The sequence below is a fragment of the Brachycentrus maculatus genome, unplaced genomic scaffold (assembly GCF_059751285.1).
Source record: "Brachycentrus maculatus isolate JH-2025_06_01 unplaced genomic scaffold, ASM5975128v1 h1tg000133l, whole genome shotgun sequence".
Classification (NCBI taxonomy): domain Eukaryota; kingdom Metazoa; phylum Arthropoda; class Insecta; order Trichoptera; family Brachycentridae; genus Brachycentrus; species Brachycentrus maculatus.
In genome coordinates, this window is record NW_028280886.1 from 29,705 (window position 1) to 49,445 (window position 19,741).

At 32.9% G+C, this 19,741-nt stretch overlaps 1 protein-coding gene across 1 annotated transcript in view; it reads right to left on the reverse strand.

The window, feature by feature from the left end:
* Positions 1-19,741, reverse strand: part of LOC148309295 (neuroligin-4, Y-linked-like) — a 367,943-nt gene that overhangs the window by 29,600 nt on the left and 318,602 nt on the right. Inside the window, exon 9 of the mRNA XM_088260356.1 lies at positions 13,405-13,556. Within this exon, the coding sequence (XP_088116482.1) occupies positions 13,405-13,556 (152 nt within the window). The remainder of the gene's footprint in view (positions 1-13,404; positions 13,557-19,741) is intronic.

Sequence of the window (19,741 nt, forward strand, 5' to 3'; positions counted from 1 at the left end):
CTCATGGCATTCCGTAGTTGAGTTCACAGCAGCCACCTTTGATTGGATTAAGAAAACATTCATTTCGCAGAGACCCCTTTAATAGCCAGACTTTTCTACATCTACATATGTTGAAATGTCTTTTTTTGAATAACTCTTTAGTGGAGAAACCCATATTTCCGATCAAGTATTTGGTCATATTAAAAAAATATTCAATGTTGCATTATTCTATCAGTCAAGTTACATTCAAATAAGGCGAAGATGTGACAAATTTTTGTTTGTTTTTTATTTGTTTTTTTTTTTTTAATGGAGTAAATACTTGTATTTTTCAATTGAGAAAACTAAAGATTAAATAGAAAAAAATAAGAAAATATTTTTGAACCAGCCTATGACAGTTTATAAACCCGATAAATACTCAGAACTCTATATTCTCTTTATCTTTGTTGGGTCAAAATGTTTACATCAAAAGCTAGAAATAAATAATACGAAACCAATTAATGAGTTGCTTTGTTTATTAAATCCTGATACCGAATTGATCGACGACTTGTTTTAAAGAAGCCGTTATTTTATTCGATCACCAATCACTTCTCTATACACATTTTTATCTGAGTATGTAGAAAGGTTTCCGACCTGAGCACTGAAATGAAGTGCAGATTTTATACGGTGTAAAACAGACTTAAGCACTGGATATAAATATTTATATGTAACAACCGACTGAAGCTGCTCGCCTTTTCGTATTGAATCATATTTCCGTTATACATAGAGGAGTCAAAATATAAATATATTCAATGGATGATAATAATTTCGTGCCCTCCTTCTGCCTGTAAAAACGTTTTACGATCATTGCTTTGTTTTCGGTGGGATGAAAATACTTTCTCGGGTAGGAAATATCGTTCGGGGGGTGGTCATAACATTATAAGTGAAAAAATTGGACCTTGCAGGGGTAACAAAAAGAGTATTACAAGAATCATAAATGAATATGAAATCGGGGTTGGGGATGAACGCACATAATCTGAGCATCAGTGGTTGTATTAGATATTTAAATATCATTTTTTGATTCGGCATTGACTTTGTGGAATGAAATGTTGATTATTTAAAAAAAATTAAACACTTCAATATACCACTTTAATAAGTTTTATTTATATATATATACATATATATATATATATGACTAGTTTCGAAAACTTAAAGATGTTTTCATCTTCTGGTAAAACTTAAAACATTTAAATTTGTTCCAGAGGATGAAAACATCTGTAAGTTTTCGAAATTAGTCGTTTAGATTAATAAAACTCGTTAAAGTGGTATATTCAAGTGTTTAATTTAAAAAAATGATAATTGAATATGTTTTATAGATAACTTTAGTTTTACTTTATGTGGAATGAAGAGATAAGGCGTAGGACGCAGCCAATTTTAGTCACAACTGTCGTCAAAAAAAGGCGATTTAATTGGCTAGGTAGTGAACTCCGCATCCTCCCGAGAGCCTTTATAGAGTTTGCCTATTTTGCGAAGCATAAGGTTCGCGCTGCTTAGAACGATACTGCTGACAATTCGTCTGAATTTTGGAACGCGGACCTGACTAAGGAGGAAAAAAGGGAGTTGGCAGCTGTCAGAAAAGCCTGGAGACAGTTTGTGGACTCCACATGCTCCACATAGGGAGCGGATATGGTAAAATAAAATGGCCATTTATACTTATCAGCTTTTCCATTTCAAAATCACTTGTCTGTATGCATTGAAAAGGAGTTTGAATCACGAATTTTTATAAAGCTAGTATGAGTAACGTTAAACTTGAATTTATTACTCAGTTAGAGCGTTTTTAATCGAGAGGTTGAGTATTTTCTGACCCATATCACAATGTGTATTAAATAAATTCCAGTTATATGAACTCCCAGCACAAAAAATATGTTAGTCCTTGACGATTTCCAATTTCTTTCATTGTTGTTAAACACATTTCAGCCTTTTTAATAAATTGTTTTCAATTTATGACGTCTCGACTCTTTTATATTCGATATCATCCAAAACATAAAACAAATACTCGATTTGTTTTTGTATTAATTTTAAAAAACATTCTCTTTGAGATATTTATTATTTTATTTTTTTAAGTTGAAGAAAAATATGTGTGTTATTATTATTTACACAAATATTTCAATTTCATACTATTTATGTGAGAGAAAATATTAGGGATAGGTATCAAATTGTGGTAGAGTGGGTTCGAACCGAGAAACTCTGACTTAAGAAACTGCGACACTAACAACGGGATCACAGCCCGAAACAAATGAATTAAATTTAATAAACGCCATATAAATCAATTTGATAATACTTATATAAATTATTTAATCTTTAAATAAAACTAACTAAAATTCAACATCGTAAATAATGAATTTAAAAAATATGTGCCATAACATATTTTTACAAAAACATGTATCTGTGTTGTAAGTTGTATAAAAAAGAGTCGATTACAAGCGCGTGAAAACGTTGTCTTGATAAATTTTACTGTATTTCTAAACGTTGATTTCTTACGAATTATAATATTTTTTTTAAAATTTTTACTTTGCATGTATAAAGAGACATAAATGCACACAAAAACTAAACTTTATATGTAAATTCGTTGTGATTGAAAAGAAGGATGAAAGTTGACTGAATACAGTCAAAATATAAAGTCTCTAAGATAAATGTGTAGCAAAACGATGTATGATAGATTTTCAAATGGTGGAATAAGACAAGAATGCAATGCTGAGATAATTATTATTGATAAAATTAAGAAAATTGTATACGAGTGAGTGAGGAAAGCACAGCATAATGAATTTATGAGGCTAACACAGTTGGAAATATGAGTAGAGTAAGACCGAGGAGATCTTGGCATGATCGAGTATTTCAAATCTCAAAAGCGCATCGATAAGGAGATGCATGAATAAGGGAGATGCAAAAATGTTTGCAAAAACAGTGGTGTGGCGTTCTCTCCGCCTACCCCTGGGACGAAAAATCTAAACAGGGAGAAAACGTGTTTTTTTCTTCGAAATAAAGTCAAATCAAACTTATCTTCACTACAAAGTCAATTCGTTAAATATCTTATTTATTGTAACTGCATACAGTTGGTAGAGTTCCATATTGAATTGTTGTTCACACTCAATGTGTGTTTGATAATGTCTTAATAAGACGAAACGTGTCACATAGCATATATGTAAATAAAGTAGAATTCAATCCAATAACCGTGTTTAATTTTGGATATATTACCCATCAATTCGTTTAATATCGTCTTGGCATGGTAACACAAATACGGTAACTATGAGGCATTTTAAAACCAGCCGTCAATCCCCGTTGATTTAGTTACCGAAAATTGCTAGAATGTTTACGCCTTTGAAATCGACCCTTCACAATGCCCCAGGTTATATTCTCACTTACGTTGACGTAATATTCAACGTGTATTCATCACACTAATTTGAAACGTTTCACAGAGGCGTTAGATTAAACACGATCACCTAAATTTAAACTTTACGTTCGTTAAGATGTATGATAAAACCTTTTTTGATGATTTATCTTGATATAAGAAAATATAGTATTACAACGTAGAGAGAATGTCGGATTCAAGATACTTATTTTTTTCTTCATCTTCAAACCTTTATCCGCACCTAATGGTGCATAGAATACTGCATCATATAAACAGTGTTATGTTAAATGAGTAATGGAAATTACTCATTGGGAATTTTGAGTATGTTACTCTTATGAATGTAAAATGTTTTTGTATTAATAAATTGATTAAAATATTTATTGGGTAGACCTTAATTTTGACTCCAGTCTAGGTTTCTTGTCTTAAATACATTTTTTATATTAAAAAAAAACATGTAAAAATATGACCACTTTTTATTACACGGTGATTTGTGTATACCGACCATTCATTTCAGCAACAAACTCAATACCCTGAGCATCCAAAGTTCCCGCTTAAAGTGCAAATGGGGTAGTAAATATCACGGCATGTTATAACCCCTAACGTGTTCAAATCGTGCCTTAATTCAGGCTGTATCGCAGAGATACATTCTCGAGCACCCTATCCGCTGGCTAGGGGAGGTTTCCTGAAGAGTGATATACTCGAGAGCCTGTACACTTGCCCCTTAGTTAGTCTGATGCGATGATATGCGGAGTGCCGCAGGGATGGCACTTGGGACCACTTATTTTATTTATATTTGCATATTCATACCTGATTGGATAAAAGCAAATAAAGGCACTTCGCAAAGAAAAGTGAAGTGCTATTCAAAGAACTGTGCAATAAAATGAAATAAAAACTATGCGAATACTTGAAAGTGAAAAAAATGAAGAACAAAATTTGTATTTTATTCCAACGTCGAGAAAAACTAATTGAATGAAAATGACTCTTCTAATAATTATTACTTGTGACTGGTGAAAGGTTATATGAAATTCTATATATACAACAAATAGAGGATGACTGTGTTTAGATGCATTCCTCATAATTTTCAAACACCATCCTACAATATTAAATTCTATTGTGACTCGTTTTTCGATGTAATCCGTATCATTTTCAAACAACGTAATACAGTGTTTGAAAATGATGCGAAGTACATCGGAACACGAGTCATTATACGTTTAAAAAAAAACGCTTTTACCAAGTAAAACTTAAATATAAAAATGAATGAATATTACTTCAAAGTGACTGCCGAATCAATTGATGACAGATGTTTTTATCTATTTATGAATTAAGATACCTTTAATTTAAATATTTTATCCATCGGGTGAATAACCCAGCGTCTGATAGAATAAATATTATTGAATATTTGGATATAGTTGAAACACAATTTATGGGTAAAACACGGTATTTTTTTGGGTTATTTTCACAAATATGATATAACTAATACAATGCTTCTAATATTTTGAAAACGACTAACAGCAATACTCAACAGATTTCTAACAGAGAAATTCATCATTATTACACACGAGGACATTATAAAATAAAATAAAATAAAACATGTGGAGCCGATAAACAAAACTAAATGTTGAGTTATGTCTTAATAACATATTGCTTATATCCAAATTAACCAGCTGCCTGACATAAATTAAAAAGAACCCAGTCAGGTTTGCAAAATGAACAAACTGAAAAAATACTTTATGGAAAGATATTTGTCTTAGTTATTAGTTATATTTTCTATTTTTTTATTTATTTTAAACATGCTTCTTATCATATGTTTTTTTTAATGCCTATTTAATGTATCTTTTATTTCTTTTTAAATAACATTTAGTTCTGTATTTTCTTTTATGTTTTTCAGTCTTGTTAACCTTAATCCCATGTCTCAAAATGAGCAATGGAATTTAATCATCTCGAATATTATATATGTGATTTCATTAATTGATTCGGCAGTCACTTTGTGGAAAAATCTATCTATTTTTAATAAATGTTTTACTTAGTTAATACCATTTTTTTTTAAATATACTGTGACAGTTTTGATGCATTCCGCATAATTTTCAAACACCGTATGTGTTTGGAAATAAAAACCTATTAGCGGAAGCTAAACTGGCAGTGCACAACGGAGTCCTGGTTCCAACTCTAATGTATGGAAGTGAAACATGGAGTTAGCAAAAGAAGGATGAAAGTAGACCGAATGCAGTCAAAATGCGATCTCTCAGAAGAATGTGCGACAAAACGATGTATGATAGATGTTTGATAGTGAAATAAGGAAGGAATGCAAAGCTGAGATAAGCATTATCGACAAAATTAAGAAAGGTGTGTTGAGATGGTTTAGACATGAAGAACGAACGAGTGAGGAAAGAACGGTAAAACAAATTTACACAAACAAAAGTACACCGTATGTGTTTGAAAATGATGCGGAATGCATCGAAACACGTGTCACAGTAGATTTGAAGAAAAAGTAGTATTAACCATGTAAAACGTTAATTAAAAACTATGTATGTGACTTATGTTTGTAATATGTTGAAATAAATAAATTCAACGTTAATTCATTATGAGTCATAATGCGGTTTTCATATACAAACGTTAGTTTGCACAGAGCCGCGGTGCGCATATTGGTTAAGGGCGCTGAAAAATGTTTTCGTTTTCTGTAAACGCCAGACTCTGAAATGCGCATCAAATCCCCTCAGGCCGTGCCGAGCTGCAAGCACATTGCGAATACCACATTTCCACTATCGCTTCTTATGTATGCATGAAGCAATATATAAATTCCGCTGTTTATTTCGCGATACTGGTTGACTGCGTACTAAAGCATCGGGCTTGTTACCACCATATGAAATGAGCATAATTTTTAACATATTTTATTATTAGATTAAAACCAATATTTTTAGCTTTTCCACTTTTTTATTTGACCAGCGACCGGGTTTTGTCGTTACCGACATCATCAGACTGGTCATCAGACATCACCAGTCTGATGATGTCGGTAACGACGAAACCCGGTCGCTGGTCAAATAAAAAAGTGGAAAAGCTAAAAATATTGGTTTTAATCTAATAATAAATTAAAAATGCAATTCCATCACGAAGTGTCAGTGGATAATATAAATCTTTTAACATATCTTGTTTGCACATATTATATCTTATTGTATTTTTTTATTCTTCTAACTAAATGGTGCATAGGGCACTGCATCGTATAGAAGCAGTGTTATATTGATCGTTAAATACACAAAGGAAAGGTGATCAGCCTTCCGCTTCAGGTACCAGTCCAGGGTCATATTAAATAAATATTAGACTGAAAAATCACTAATATTTATTTTGACCCTCTTGGGAATCGATCCCGGGACCTACAGCATGGTAGCCTTGCACGCTAACCACTACACTATGGAAGCGGACAAATTTTATTATTACAAAAAAATTAATGATAAGGTCCGCCTCCGTAGTGTAATGGTCAGCACGCTAGGCTACCGTTCTGGAGGTCCCGGGTTTGATTCCCAGGGGGGGTCAAATAAATATGTGTGATTTTTTCACTCCAATATTTATTTAATATTACCCTGGACTGGTACCAGAAGCGGAGGGCTTTCCTTAGTGTTAACGATCAAGATAACACTGTGTTTATATAATGCAGTGCCCTATGCACCGTTGGGGTGCGGATAAGGTTTTGATGATGATTATGATATTATTTCAAAAATTAATATAAGTATTAAATGTGTTTTTTTATGATTCATAATATTTGAGTATTCTCGACATAATATGGGATCGAATGAAAAGCGGACACCGCAGTAACAAAAATCGGGCTAAGAGTGTTAGAAATGAAGATTTTGAGAAGCATATCTGGCAAGAGTACGAGATTGAGGAAAGACTGGTAAAACGAATGTATTAGGCAAATTTAGTTAAAAAATGAAGCAGAGGAAGACCGAAGAAAACTTCATATGATCAGGTATGTCAATTACTTGAAAAAGGCCGGGTCAGGAGTCAAAATAATCGGCGGGTATGTATGAAGAGATGGGTAAATTCGGAAGAGGCAAAGAATGTTTGCGAAGACAGAGTGGTATGGCATTCTATTCCCTCTGCCTACCTGATGGTAAGTTAGTTTGTAAGTTTTATAATTTCTATGGCCACCTATTTTTGTGTTTTGTTTTTTTTTCTACATACTCTTATTCCTCTTGTTATCTAACGCCAGATATATTAATTAAGTTCAATGCACCTTATTGGCGATACCGTTATATAATAGTTTAGAGCAACAGCGAAACCACTCTGTCAAGTCCCTAAACAGAAGAGCCTTTTAGCTAATGGTGTCGGTTTTAACTTTAGAGGACTTTATAATTACTTATCCGCCCCCATAGTGTAGTGGTTACTGCGTTTGGCTACCATGCTAGAAATACACGTTTAATTTCCATGGGGGTCAACATAAATATAAGCGTTATTTTACTCTTTTATTTATTTAATATTTCCCTGATGCGGTATATGTGAACAAAATGTTTTTAAATTGATTTAGAAAAATCTTCTTGCTTTTAATGTAAAAGGATTCAAAGCTTATTCCGTTTAAATATCTTAAAAATGATGGTGGAGGTGAAAAGTAAATAATTAATTATAAATACTTTATTAAAATTAAATACTTAAATATACCACTTTAATGAGTTTTATTTTTATTTACGACAGATGTTTTCATCTTCTGGTACAAATTAAAATCGTTAAATATTTGCGTTTTAATTTGTACCAGAAGATGAAAACATCTTTTGTTTTCGAAACTAGTCGTAAATAAAAATAAAACTCATTGAAGTGGTATATTCAAGTGTTTAATTTAAATAAAATAATCATGTCATTCCACAAAGTTAATGCCGAATCAATAAATAATATATTGATTATAAAGTTGATCCCTGAAAACAATACACAAGAGACAATAATACAATAGATACTAGTGAATCATTTTTTTATATCAATCAAGATTTGTTACAAAACTCATTTGTTTGCCTTATTCGTCTTGTCACAGTTTCTAAATAAGACACCACTAGATCTGAAAGATCTTTGTGTCTTGTTGCTTCATCAATTTGTGTTGACTGCATACCTTCTTTTGCACATTATGTTTCTAATTTACATATTTCTTCTTCAGAAATTGGATATACCCACACTAAGTGAGAGACATCTTTTGATGACGCCTCATCACAAGATGTCTCTTATGGACTGGTATCTAAAGCGTAAGACTGATTACTATTATCATACTGCATACATTTTAAGCAGTGTCCTTTGCACCTCTATATGCAAATGAGAGTAGGAACAAGAAGACAAGAATATATAATAAGAGAACACTTTCCATACTAATGTGCAGTAGAAAAACATTGTCTACCAATGGGTTAAAAATCCATTTTAAAAAATCATACTTAAAACCCTGACCATTATTTAAATGAAATTATCATTTTAATACACTGCTTAAATTCAATCTAATAATATTTTTTTTTCAGATTTTGTTTATAATATCACTGCTTAAATTCAGTCAAATAATTTTTTTTTTCAGATTTTGTTTATAATATAACTAACTAAACTAACTAACCATCACGCCGCCACGTAGTTACCAACATCATCAAACTGGTTATTTCTACCAGTCTAATGATGTAGGCAACGATGAAACCCATTCACTGGTAAATGAAAAAAAAGTCGGCAAAAACTACAAAGTTTTTGTTTAATTATATTGTATTAATTAATTCATTCAAACTCTCATCTAAACCCGATGGTGCATAGGGCACTGCGTCATACAAACGCAGTATTATCTTGATCGTTACACATGAAGGAAAAGTGATCAGCCTTCCGGTTGAGGTACCAGTCCAGGGTTGTATAGAATAAATAATAGAGTGAAATAAATACTTATATTTATTTGACCCCCCCCCTTCTAGGAATCGAACCCGGGACCTACAGTACGGTAACCAAGCGTGCTGACTATTACACTACGCAGGCGCACAAATATTGTACGTATAGTTGGAATAAAAATTCCACCTTAAATGGGAAAAAAAAACATAATTCCAGAATTCGTTGTAAATAAAAACAACGCAATGGATTTCATATTATTTTTCACACAAAAAGCACTCAGCTATATCACGGACACGGCATAAAAAGTGATAAATGAGATTTTCAAAGGACTATCATCTTTTGTTTGATGGGTCAAATAAGACGTGAGATATATTGTCCATCGCCTTATAAGTGCCCTTTTTTCCTTGATGGACACTGGATAGATATTTCATAGCCCCCAGGAATCCCGGGAACATGCCCGGAATCCCAAATAGAAAAGGGTCTCGCCCATTCTTAACCTTAAAAAGGTGTCGACAGAACCGTTAAGTTAAAATTCTGCTAGTAAATTCGGCATTCTTTAGTGCCTATTTGAAACAGTTTTACTGCTAACCCTTCAACGATACCCATAATTTTTCCGATGTGTTAGTGTACGGAGGGTCTTAAAACAGCCTAAAAGCCTATCAGCAAAGGCTAAACTGTCAGTGCACGATGGGGTCCTGGTGCCAATCCTAACGTGTGGAAGCTAAGCAAGGAGTTGCTAAAAATAAGGATAAAAGTAGATTGAATGCAGTCTGATTGCTATACCTTTAATAAATGTGCGGCAAAACGCTATAGGATATATGTTCGAATGGTGAAATAAACAAATAATGCATGGCTGAGATAAAGATTTTCAATAAAATTAAAAATAGTACATATGGATGAATGAGTAAAAAAAACGGTAAAACAAATTTATTAGGTGGATCATGTTGGAAATATGAGCAGAGGTACAACATTTTGAGTGTGTCCAAATACTTGTTCACAAAATCTGGATTATCTCCAATTACAGGAGTTATTTGAGAATTTGAGTTGTGTGGTTGTCAATAATGGGTAGAATTGGTGAATGTTACACGTGTGTAAAGTGATCACTTAAACCAGCCTATGACGGTCGTAAGCCCCGTAAATGCCCAGACTTCCATATTCTTCTTCATCTTTGATGAGAGGTCAAAAAATAATATGAGCAGAGGTAGACTACGGAAAACTTGACATGATCAAGTGCGGCGAATACTTTGAAGTGATCAAGTCAGGAGTCGGAATAATTGGCGGGTATGTATGAGGAGATGCATGATTGTGGAAGAGGCGAATAATGTTTGCTCAGACAGAGTAGTATTTCGTTCTATTCTCTTTGCCTAAAAAACACATTATAGAGTTTATTATACAATAGTACATTATAGAGTTAAAATAAAATTGATTAAAGATTTAACAACGGATTTATATTATCCACTGACACTTCGTGATGGAATTGCATTTTTAATTTATTATTAGATTAAAACCAATATTTTTAGCTTTTCCACTTTTTTATTAAGTCGAAACTGTATTTCCACCAGTCTGATGATGTCGGTAACGATGAAACCCGGTCGCTGGTCAAAATAAAAAAGTGGAAAAGCTAAAAATATTGGTTTTAATCTAATAATAGATTTAACAACGGTAAAATTAAATGTTAATTCTTTTTTCTTTTACCCTTATCCACACCCAATGGTGTGTAGGGCACTGCATCACATTGACGCAGTGTTATCTTAATCGTCAACAGATGAAGGCAAGGTGATCGCTCCTGCGCTTCAGAGACCAGTCCAGGATAATATTAAATTAACTGGATATTGTTAATTATGTATTTATACCCAAACTTCATAAAAATATCAACGATAAAAAAATGTGAGCAACAATATAACATGTATTCATATTACCAAGAAAATGGAGGGTTAAAAATACACAATGAATCAGGAGTTCTCTCTGGAATAATTTCAGAGACTCAGCATGAATTTAATTATATTCGCATCGTTAACTCCCATCCAGGATAACCGCATGGAACTGACAGTTCAATCGCCACACATTAAACTCCATAACACAACATGTAGGTTTCATACCTTTTGCTGAAAGCGACATACCATATACATACAAATTATTATTATCAAGGACACATTTTTTACAATTCAGTGTTTTCGAGTCATTCGTTCACAATTTGTCATTTTTTTTTAAATAACATATTGGCTTGGCGTTATTATACCCCATAAATAATATTGAGGGTTACGGGCCTAAGTGCGGAGAAACAGGCTGTAGACATTAGTGGTAATAAATTTCGGAACTACCAACTCTAAAATTATTGATCAGTTAATAGTTAAGCTAGTGACTAAGCTGTGCGTAAAATTTTAAATTTCCCAATTTTATCCCAATTTTACTTTTCCCTTCTTAAAGATCCTAGGATCTATCTGTTTCTTTATCCATGTCTGGTGGCAACTACTACAGTACGAAGGAAATAGTCAGATGGAGAAGACAGTGAAGATGATTCTGGAATGTCCATGTCAATAAAATACAAGAAAATTGCTCTTCATGGGAACCAAGATGGAAGAAGAAAATCACTAACAAGTTAATTTCAAATTATTTTTTGAAATATCTTCATATATGAAGATGAAATTGGAAGGCTGAGAATTTACGGGGCTGATGACCGTCATAGGCTGGTCGAAGTGATCACTTTAAACAAGCGTAAGGTTCACCAATTCTACCCATTATTGACAACCACACTACTTAAATTCTTGGAAGTTCTATATATGTGAACTTTGAAACATTATTCTTTAATCACTACAACTTCACTAGAGACATCTATTGGTGAGATGAAATAAGCTTTTTATTGAGCAGAATCTCTTTAATAGTGTGTGAGGTCCGAATCCTGAATTATAATCACACACATGAGAAACGCCAGAAAATACCATTTTCATTTTTATTATTTAGTTTATAATTTTACCAGATAATTTATAAACAACGTTTTGAGTGTGTCCAAATACATTTTCACAAAATCTGGACTATCTCCAATTACAGGAGTTATTTCCATATTATTTTTTGACATCTCATCAAAGATGAAGAAGAATATGGAAATCTGGGCATTTACAAATTCACTATGCAGACTTCCATATTTTAACTTGTAAGTTAGTTAGTTAGTTATCCATCTCTGGTGATTTGGACCCCCAGCTGTCATGCCATCGCTTTGGAGTTCTTCCAGATGGTTTTCTTCCATCAGCGTTACCTTGAATAGCAATTTTCTTGTATTTTATTGACATGGGCATTCCAGAATCATCTTCGCTGTCTTCCCTACCTGACTATATCCTTCGTTTTGCACATTTTCAGAAATATTTTTTATTCGGTCTCTTAACGTGTTTCCGGTTATGTACAGCAATGTCCTCATTTCTAAAGTTCTTAGAAGAGATTTGGCTCTCTGTCTACTCTGGTTTCCATCTTATATGTGGCAATCGATCTTACACTTCTTGTATAGTTTTACTTTGTTTTCAATATTTATGTACTTCTTCTTCTAGATTTTTTTAGGCACCCCGATATCACAGAAGGTGTCAATTAAAGGTTAAATACAACTTTCAAAATTTGATAAGGATGGTTGTCAATTGTGGAAAGAATGGTGAATGTAACACTTGTATACATGTATAAAGTGATGCTTTAAGCTGGCTAAGATAAATCGTAGGTCTTGAAAATACCCTGATTTTCATTTTTTCACATATTTATTTAGTAGTCACTCCTTTGTATTCAATAATCAATGATTTAGATACATTCAAAATAATTATGAATATTGGTCTTTTGTTCGCCCAAAACATATTTCTTTAAGCAAAAATAGAATCACGAATGGGTGATAAGTATTTATATCTCAGAGTTTTAAAAAAATCCTGATAGTAGCCATATTTCCCTTTTCTTTCAATTTTTTATTGAGATGTCAATATTAACTATTACTATTGTTATTGTGTGAATATACCCAGATTTGTCAAACAAAGATTTGAACACATTCAAGAAAATAACGAATATTCAATTTTTGTTCGCCAAAAACATATTCTTCTTGGCAAAAAAATAGAATCATGAATGTGCGATATTTATTTCTCTTAAAATTTCTTTAGGAAAAAAGGACTATTTCTCTCATTTCCTCGAACAGCGCTCAAAAAGCACTTGTAAGGGATAGCAATAAAAGTGAGTTTTGACAAACTTACCCCGTCCGCGCAAAGTTCGCGATGTAGAGAATAAAGGCTTCGGATAGGGCAACTTCCGACTTGGTGTAATTCTTGGGGAAGTGGTTGAAGCCTTCGACTAGGGGGGCGCCAAATAAATAGGGTAGCTCCTCTCCGTGCACTGTTCCCATTCTCTGAAAAGAAAGAGAAGCTTAACAAGTTAAGGGATGAAGTGGAAAAGGACGAAAAAGACTTGTTCATATATTTCAATAACAATTTTTTTTTTTAAATAAATCGTTAGCAGAAAAAACATGATTAAATACAATATCAAAAATATGTTAGACATTAATTACCTAAGTTTGTTTCGATTTAAAATTTTGCTTAAATTATTTATTAAAAAACATACCTAAGTACCTTCTTCTTTTAAAAGTATGACTCATATACATTGTACATCTTTGCTACAAGGTCTACAGGAAACCACAATGGATTGGTACAGTGTTTACTTGATCATTAGTTAAATGAACATGAGGTGATCAGTTCTGTTCTCGACATTATTGGACTCGTATATAGAGGAGTTTAATATACTTAATAGGGTATAAAGGACGTGCGTTTTAAATCAAGTGACTCGTACATATAAACAGTCTACAATTCACGGATAAGCAACCTCAAGTGGTTAGGGTAGCATTAATTTAATCTGATGGATTACTTAATAAGAATAACAACATTTGAGCTAATTAACGTGTAACATTATATTTTGTAACTTAAAAAATTCAGGAAAAAAATAGCTTCCCGCAGATATAAGCGGATATAGGATGCCATACCAAATTGTAATTATTTGATTCTATAACATTCGTACGTTTGCTCATACAAACCCATCGCTTAATCCGTTTCCTGACCTGATCTCGGTTTACACGGTCTTCGTTTGCTTCTACGTTTAACTGCACTTACCTCATTTATAACTTTTACCGTTCTTCAACTCATTCGTTCCACATTTACAAACCATCTAACCAAACATTTCTTAATTTGATAGAATTTTATTTTTCAGCCTTGAATTTGTACATCTATAATGAATGTATCGTTTTAAATGCATTTTAAATGCATTTAAATTTAATCCCATTTTATCAAAAAATGCCCTATTTCTATACAGAATTATTACATAATATATTTTGTTTATTAAAAGCATTAATGACTTTGTGGTAAAGTAATAAAACAGACTCCTTATCATCCATTGTTTACTTTTTGTAATACCATTTTTCTTCTTTCTCTTTTTCTAAATTTTATTTTTATACAAATGTCAAATCGTAATAATTTTATTTAAATGACCTGGCGATGAAATGATTTTCCAAAACCAGTAGTCAGGAATAAGTGTTTATAAAAGTGATATTACACAATGTAAACAATGGATAAAAAGGAGAGTGTTTTATTGTATCATAGCTGTTCTAGTGACTTTGTGAATATTTAACTAACTAACTAACTAACCATCACGCCGCTTCCCCGCAGGGGTAGGCAGAGAGAATCGAACGCCACACCACTCTGTCTTTGCAAACATTCTTTGCCTCTTCTACATTCATGCATCTCCTCATACATACCCGACGATTATTACGACTCCTGACCCGGCCGCTTTCAAGTATTTGACATACCTGATTGAGCCAAGTTTTCCTCGGTTGTCCTCTGCTTCTTTTTCCAACTACATTCGCTCCATAAATTTGTTTAACCGTTCTTTCTTCACTCATACGCTCCACATGTCCAAACCATCTCAACACACCTTTCTTAATTTTATTAATAATGCTTATCTCAGCCTTACATTTTTTCCTTATTTAATCATTCGAACATCTATCAAACATCGTTTTGCCACACATTAGTCTGAGGGATCGCATTTCGACTGCATTCAGTCTGCTTTCATCCTTCTTTTGCCAACTCCATGCTTCGCTTCCATACATACATACATAAATAGGTTACATTTTTTGATTTGATGTAAAATAATGAATTTAAAATTTGTTTAAAAAGGTATAACCATAGGTTTCCAAGATACTTGAAATGTAATAAATTACAGTTAGTATAAATGATAAACTACCTCCAAGTGCCAAATCTTAATGACGAAAATACAATGATAAATGACACAGTAGGTAGAAATTAGCAACCCCCGGGAATAACCAGTCGATTAAGGGAGGAACTTTCCAAATTACCCACCTTGAATTTGTTTTAGGGGAAAATGAATTCTACGTCTGTTTTCTCTTTGAAACGTCAATGTCGTGTTAGAGTATCTCGTTTGATATAAATCCCTAAGCCAGATTGAAACCGGGGGATTATATAAGGGTTTCCGTAAATCCGTCCACTCTTGTATGGGGGCTAAGCGTGGTCACAACTTTTGGGTTGTCCAAATATTACAAAAATAATTTCAAATATTGGTTTGGCTGAAACCGATATTTGAATAACTTTTTACAGCATTTTGAGTATGTCCAAATACTTGTTCTCAAATCTGGATAATCTCTTTTTCTAGGATTTTTGTTTATTATTTTTATTTATTAAATAATATGAAAAACATATTTTTGAATTTAGAAAGCATTAACATTGTGGATCATAGTGATATATAATTTTGAGAAATAAAAAGAATTTGTTTTTTTTACCCACTCACATGTGAGTGGATCAAAAAACAAGGTCTTTTTATTTCTCAAAATAAATATGAAAAACTTCTTCTTCTTCTTCTTCTTTTAGGACTAGATCCTGTCATTCTCGGGTCACTCCTGGGAGGTGGAAGACCAGCTATCCTTCCATCGTTTAGGTGGTCTTCCTGGGGGTCTGATCCCGCCTATGCTGCTGTCCGCTGCCACCCTGACCACTCGATCCGAACTCGCTCTTCTCACATGATCTCTCCAGAAACGTCTTCTTTCTCTTCCCCATCGCACAACATCTTCAACATCGCAGATTTTTCTTATATCTGAGTTTTTTACTCTGTCGCGAAGTGTTAGGCCTGCAATGGGTCGTAGAGTCTTCATTTCGGATGTCCTAAGAAGGCTTTTTGTTCTCGCGGTGTCGGCTCTTGTTTCCGTGCCGTATGTCAGGATTAGTCTTATGCAGGTTTTATAGATCCTCACTTTACTCTCTTTCAGCATATATTTTTTTCTCCATCTAATGTATCTTATCTTATGTATATGAAAAATAACTATTATAATTAGAGATAATCCAGATTGCAAACAAGTACTTGAACACACCCAAAATGTTGTAAATAAATTAAGTTATAAACTAAAAATAATAAAATAAATATGATATTATCTGACGTTTCTCATGTTTGTGATTATAATCCAGGATTCGGACCTCACACACAAATGAAAGAGTTAGTCCTCAATATAAGAGCTTCTTTTTATCTCATCAATAGATGTCTCTAGTGAAATTCTAGCGATTCAAGAACAATGTCTTGAAATTTAATCATATATATTAATAGAATTTCTAAGAATTTGAGTAGTGTGGTTGTCAATCATGGGTTGAATTAGTGAATGTTACACTTGCGTAAAGTGATCACTTAAACCAGCCTATGACGGTCGTAAGACAGGTAAATGCCCAGCATTCCATATTCTTCTTTTTCTTTGTTGAGATGTCAAAAAAAATAATATTGTAATTAAATACCGAAAAATACTTTAAAGCAGTGGAGAGAACTGAAAAATGCCAACTGGTTTCAGATTCTTTGAAGAGAATCTCCTGACCTATACCTCCACGCGATATGGTTTAGATAACGTCACACGGTTGATGTCAGCAGACCAAAATGTAACGAGATGTAATATAAGCAGGAACCGAAAAAGTGAAAAGCTGTGAGCGTCTGTTCCACGTGTTAGTTGTGGTTCATATAAATAGTGTTGGCAACTCAACATTTTCAGGTAAAAGTCGCACACACCATCCCTAATGGGTATCCAGGCTTATTAGTTTAATCCGATAATCGGTCATCACTTGACCAATGACAGCGGATACAGCCTTAGTTAGCTGAGTCACTCTGGTTCCATGTCTGACGACCGTCGATAGTTAAAACTTAATAGGCAAATAAACCAATCTTCATAGAAAAACAAACGCTAAGATGCACTACCCTGTCTGGTAGTGAGGGTGATTCTTCTCTCGGTGATCCAGAGACTAGTTTGCGAGATTTTAGGGGTAAGCTAAGTGAAGCAGAAGAAACAAGTACGTTTAAGGCTGTGGGACCTACAACCTGAGTCCCCGTCCCTTAAGTACCTACCGTTCGCTATTCTTCTTATCTCTAAACACAATAAATAGTGCATGGGAAACTGCCTTATTTTAAAGCAGTCCTATAAACATGAAATCAATGTGATAACCTGCGTTTTACGTACCAGTCTAGAATGATATTAAATATTTTTTGCCGTAAAAAATACTAATGTGTATTTATTTTGACCCCTACTGGGAAAAAAACCATTAAACTATGAAGGAGGGCCGTTTAGCTTGATTTAAATCGCTGCATGCGTTACAGTATACAATACGAATTATATAATACAACCATTTTTAATAGACAACATTTCGTCCAAATACGATTCACAAATCTGGATTATCTCCAATTATAGAAGTTATTTCTCATATTATTTTTTTGACACCTACACAAAGGTGAAGAAGAATATGAAACATAAACTAGCCTATGATGGTCACTAGCCCCGTGAACGCCCAGACATCCATATTTTTCTTTATCTGTCTGTGAGATGTCAAAAAAATGATATTGTTTATAGATGTGAGAAATCATCTATTAATAATACGAGTATATAAGATGATTAAAATTTTAAATGTTTCCATCGACTTTCAATCAAAAGTTTCAAATAAAAATTCCAAATTATTTCTAGTCGGTAGAATCCCTCGTTTCAACTATTGATGGTATTTTACTGAGAAATCCATGAACACGTTGTTTTGAAACTATTTTCAACCACATATACGTTCTAAGTTCAATCCAAAATCGTTCAGACTTAAAGCTAACGTTTTTTAGACAGGAAACAAGATTAAAATGTCAGAATTTAATCGGTTAAGATATTAAATTATTGTAAGATACTACATAACAGTATTTTTATTTCAACTTATCTTATATTATATCAATGAATAAAAATATTTTTTAATGAAACAATATTGTTTCTTACTAGGACACTAGTCTAGGAAAACTCGCGCAAACGCGCATGTGTTGTATGAGGAGGTACATGAATGTGGCAAAGGCGAACATTGTTTGCAAAGATAGATAAGTTTTGGGTTCTTCTCTTTCTGTTTCTTTTCGTAACTGTTTTAAAAAAAACTATTTTCATTAATTTTTATAAAGTTAGCAGTTTTTTTCGAATTCTTTGAATTGGGGATTTTATTTACTTTCTAAATACGTACAGTTCAAGTTATAAGTGATTGTTTTACGCATCTAGGTTAAAATATTTAACTCTCAAATAAACGTGATTCAATACGTAAAAAAAATGTTTTTTTTAAAGCGAAATATTTGTGTTTTTATTATTTACTCAAATATTTCAATTTCATACTATTTCTGTGAGCATAATCGGCTCATTATTAGAAATAGGTATCAAATTGCGGTAGAGGGGTTCGAACTGAGAAACTCTGACTTAGGAGTCCGCGACACTAACCACGGGACCACAACCCGAGACATTAAATTTTATTTGGCCTAGATTAATAATCTTAAGTAAATTGAAGGAAAAAACACTCTTATTTACGGTTAGTAATAAACTCGATAGATTAGGATTTTTTGTATACCTACTGTAAACATGTACATATATGTATTATACTTACGTATTTATGTAATCGAATAAACCCTGGTGATTTTTCCAAATCGCTCCCGCTATATAAATATTTCAGTCGGCTAGAGGCAAATATCGCCTGACACTTAATCTACTTATCACGGGAAGCACTTTAGCTTGGTTGCGAAAGCTCATGAAATTCAGTTAACCCTGAAAACCTTCAAACGAACAATTCATGTATGCTGAAACCACATTTCGTGAGTGACATCATCGATAGGAAGGGGTTACGATAACTCCAGTTCGATAGTGTGCACATAGAAATCATGTAAAAATGATGTAAATGGTATGCTGTATTCATCGTAATATCAATGTACAATTAACTGTAACAGTATACTCTAAATATATATTTGTTCAATTTAACCCTTTGGTGGGCAAATTAAATTCTTCATAATTACTTTAAATAACTTACGTGTAATTATTAACAAGCCATTTTATAATATAAATATTAAAAAAATAAAAAAAAAACTCGTGGTAAAAAGATAATCGTGGTGGGAAGCATATATACCAAGGAAAAAATCATATATTTTTTTTAAATATTAATTATGCGTAAAAAAAATAGAAAATACACAATTTTAGGAGGTAAACATCAAATAAACAAAAAGGACGGA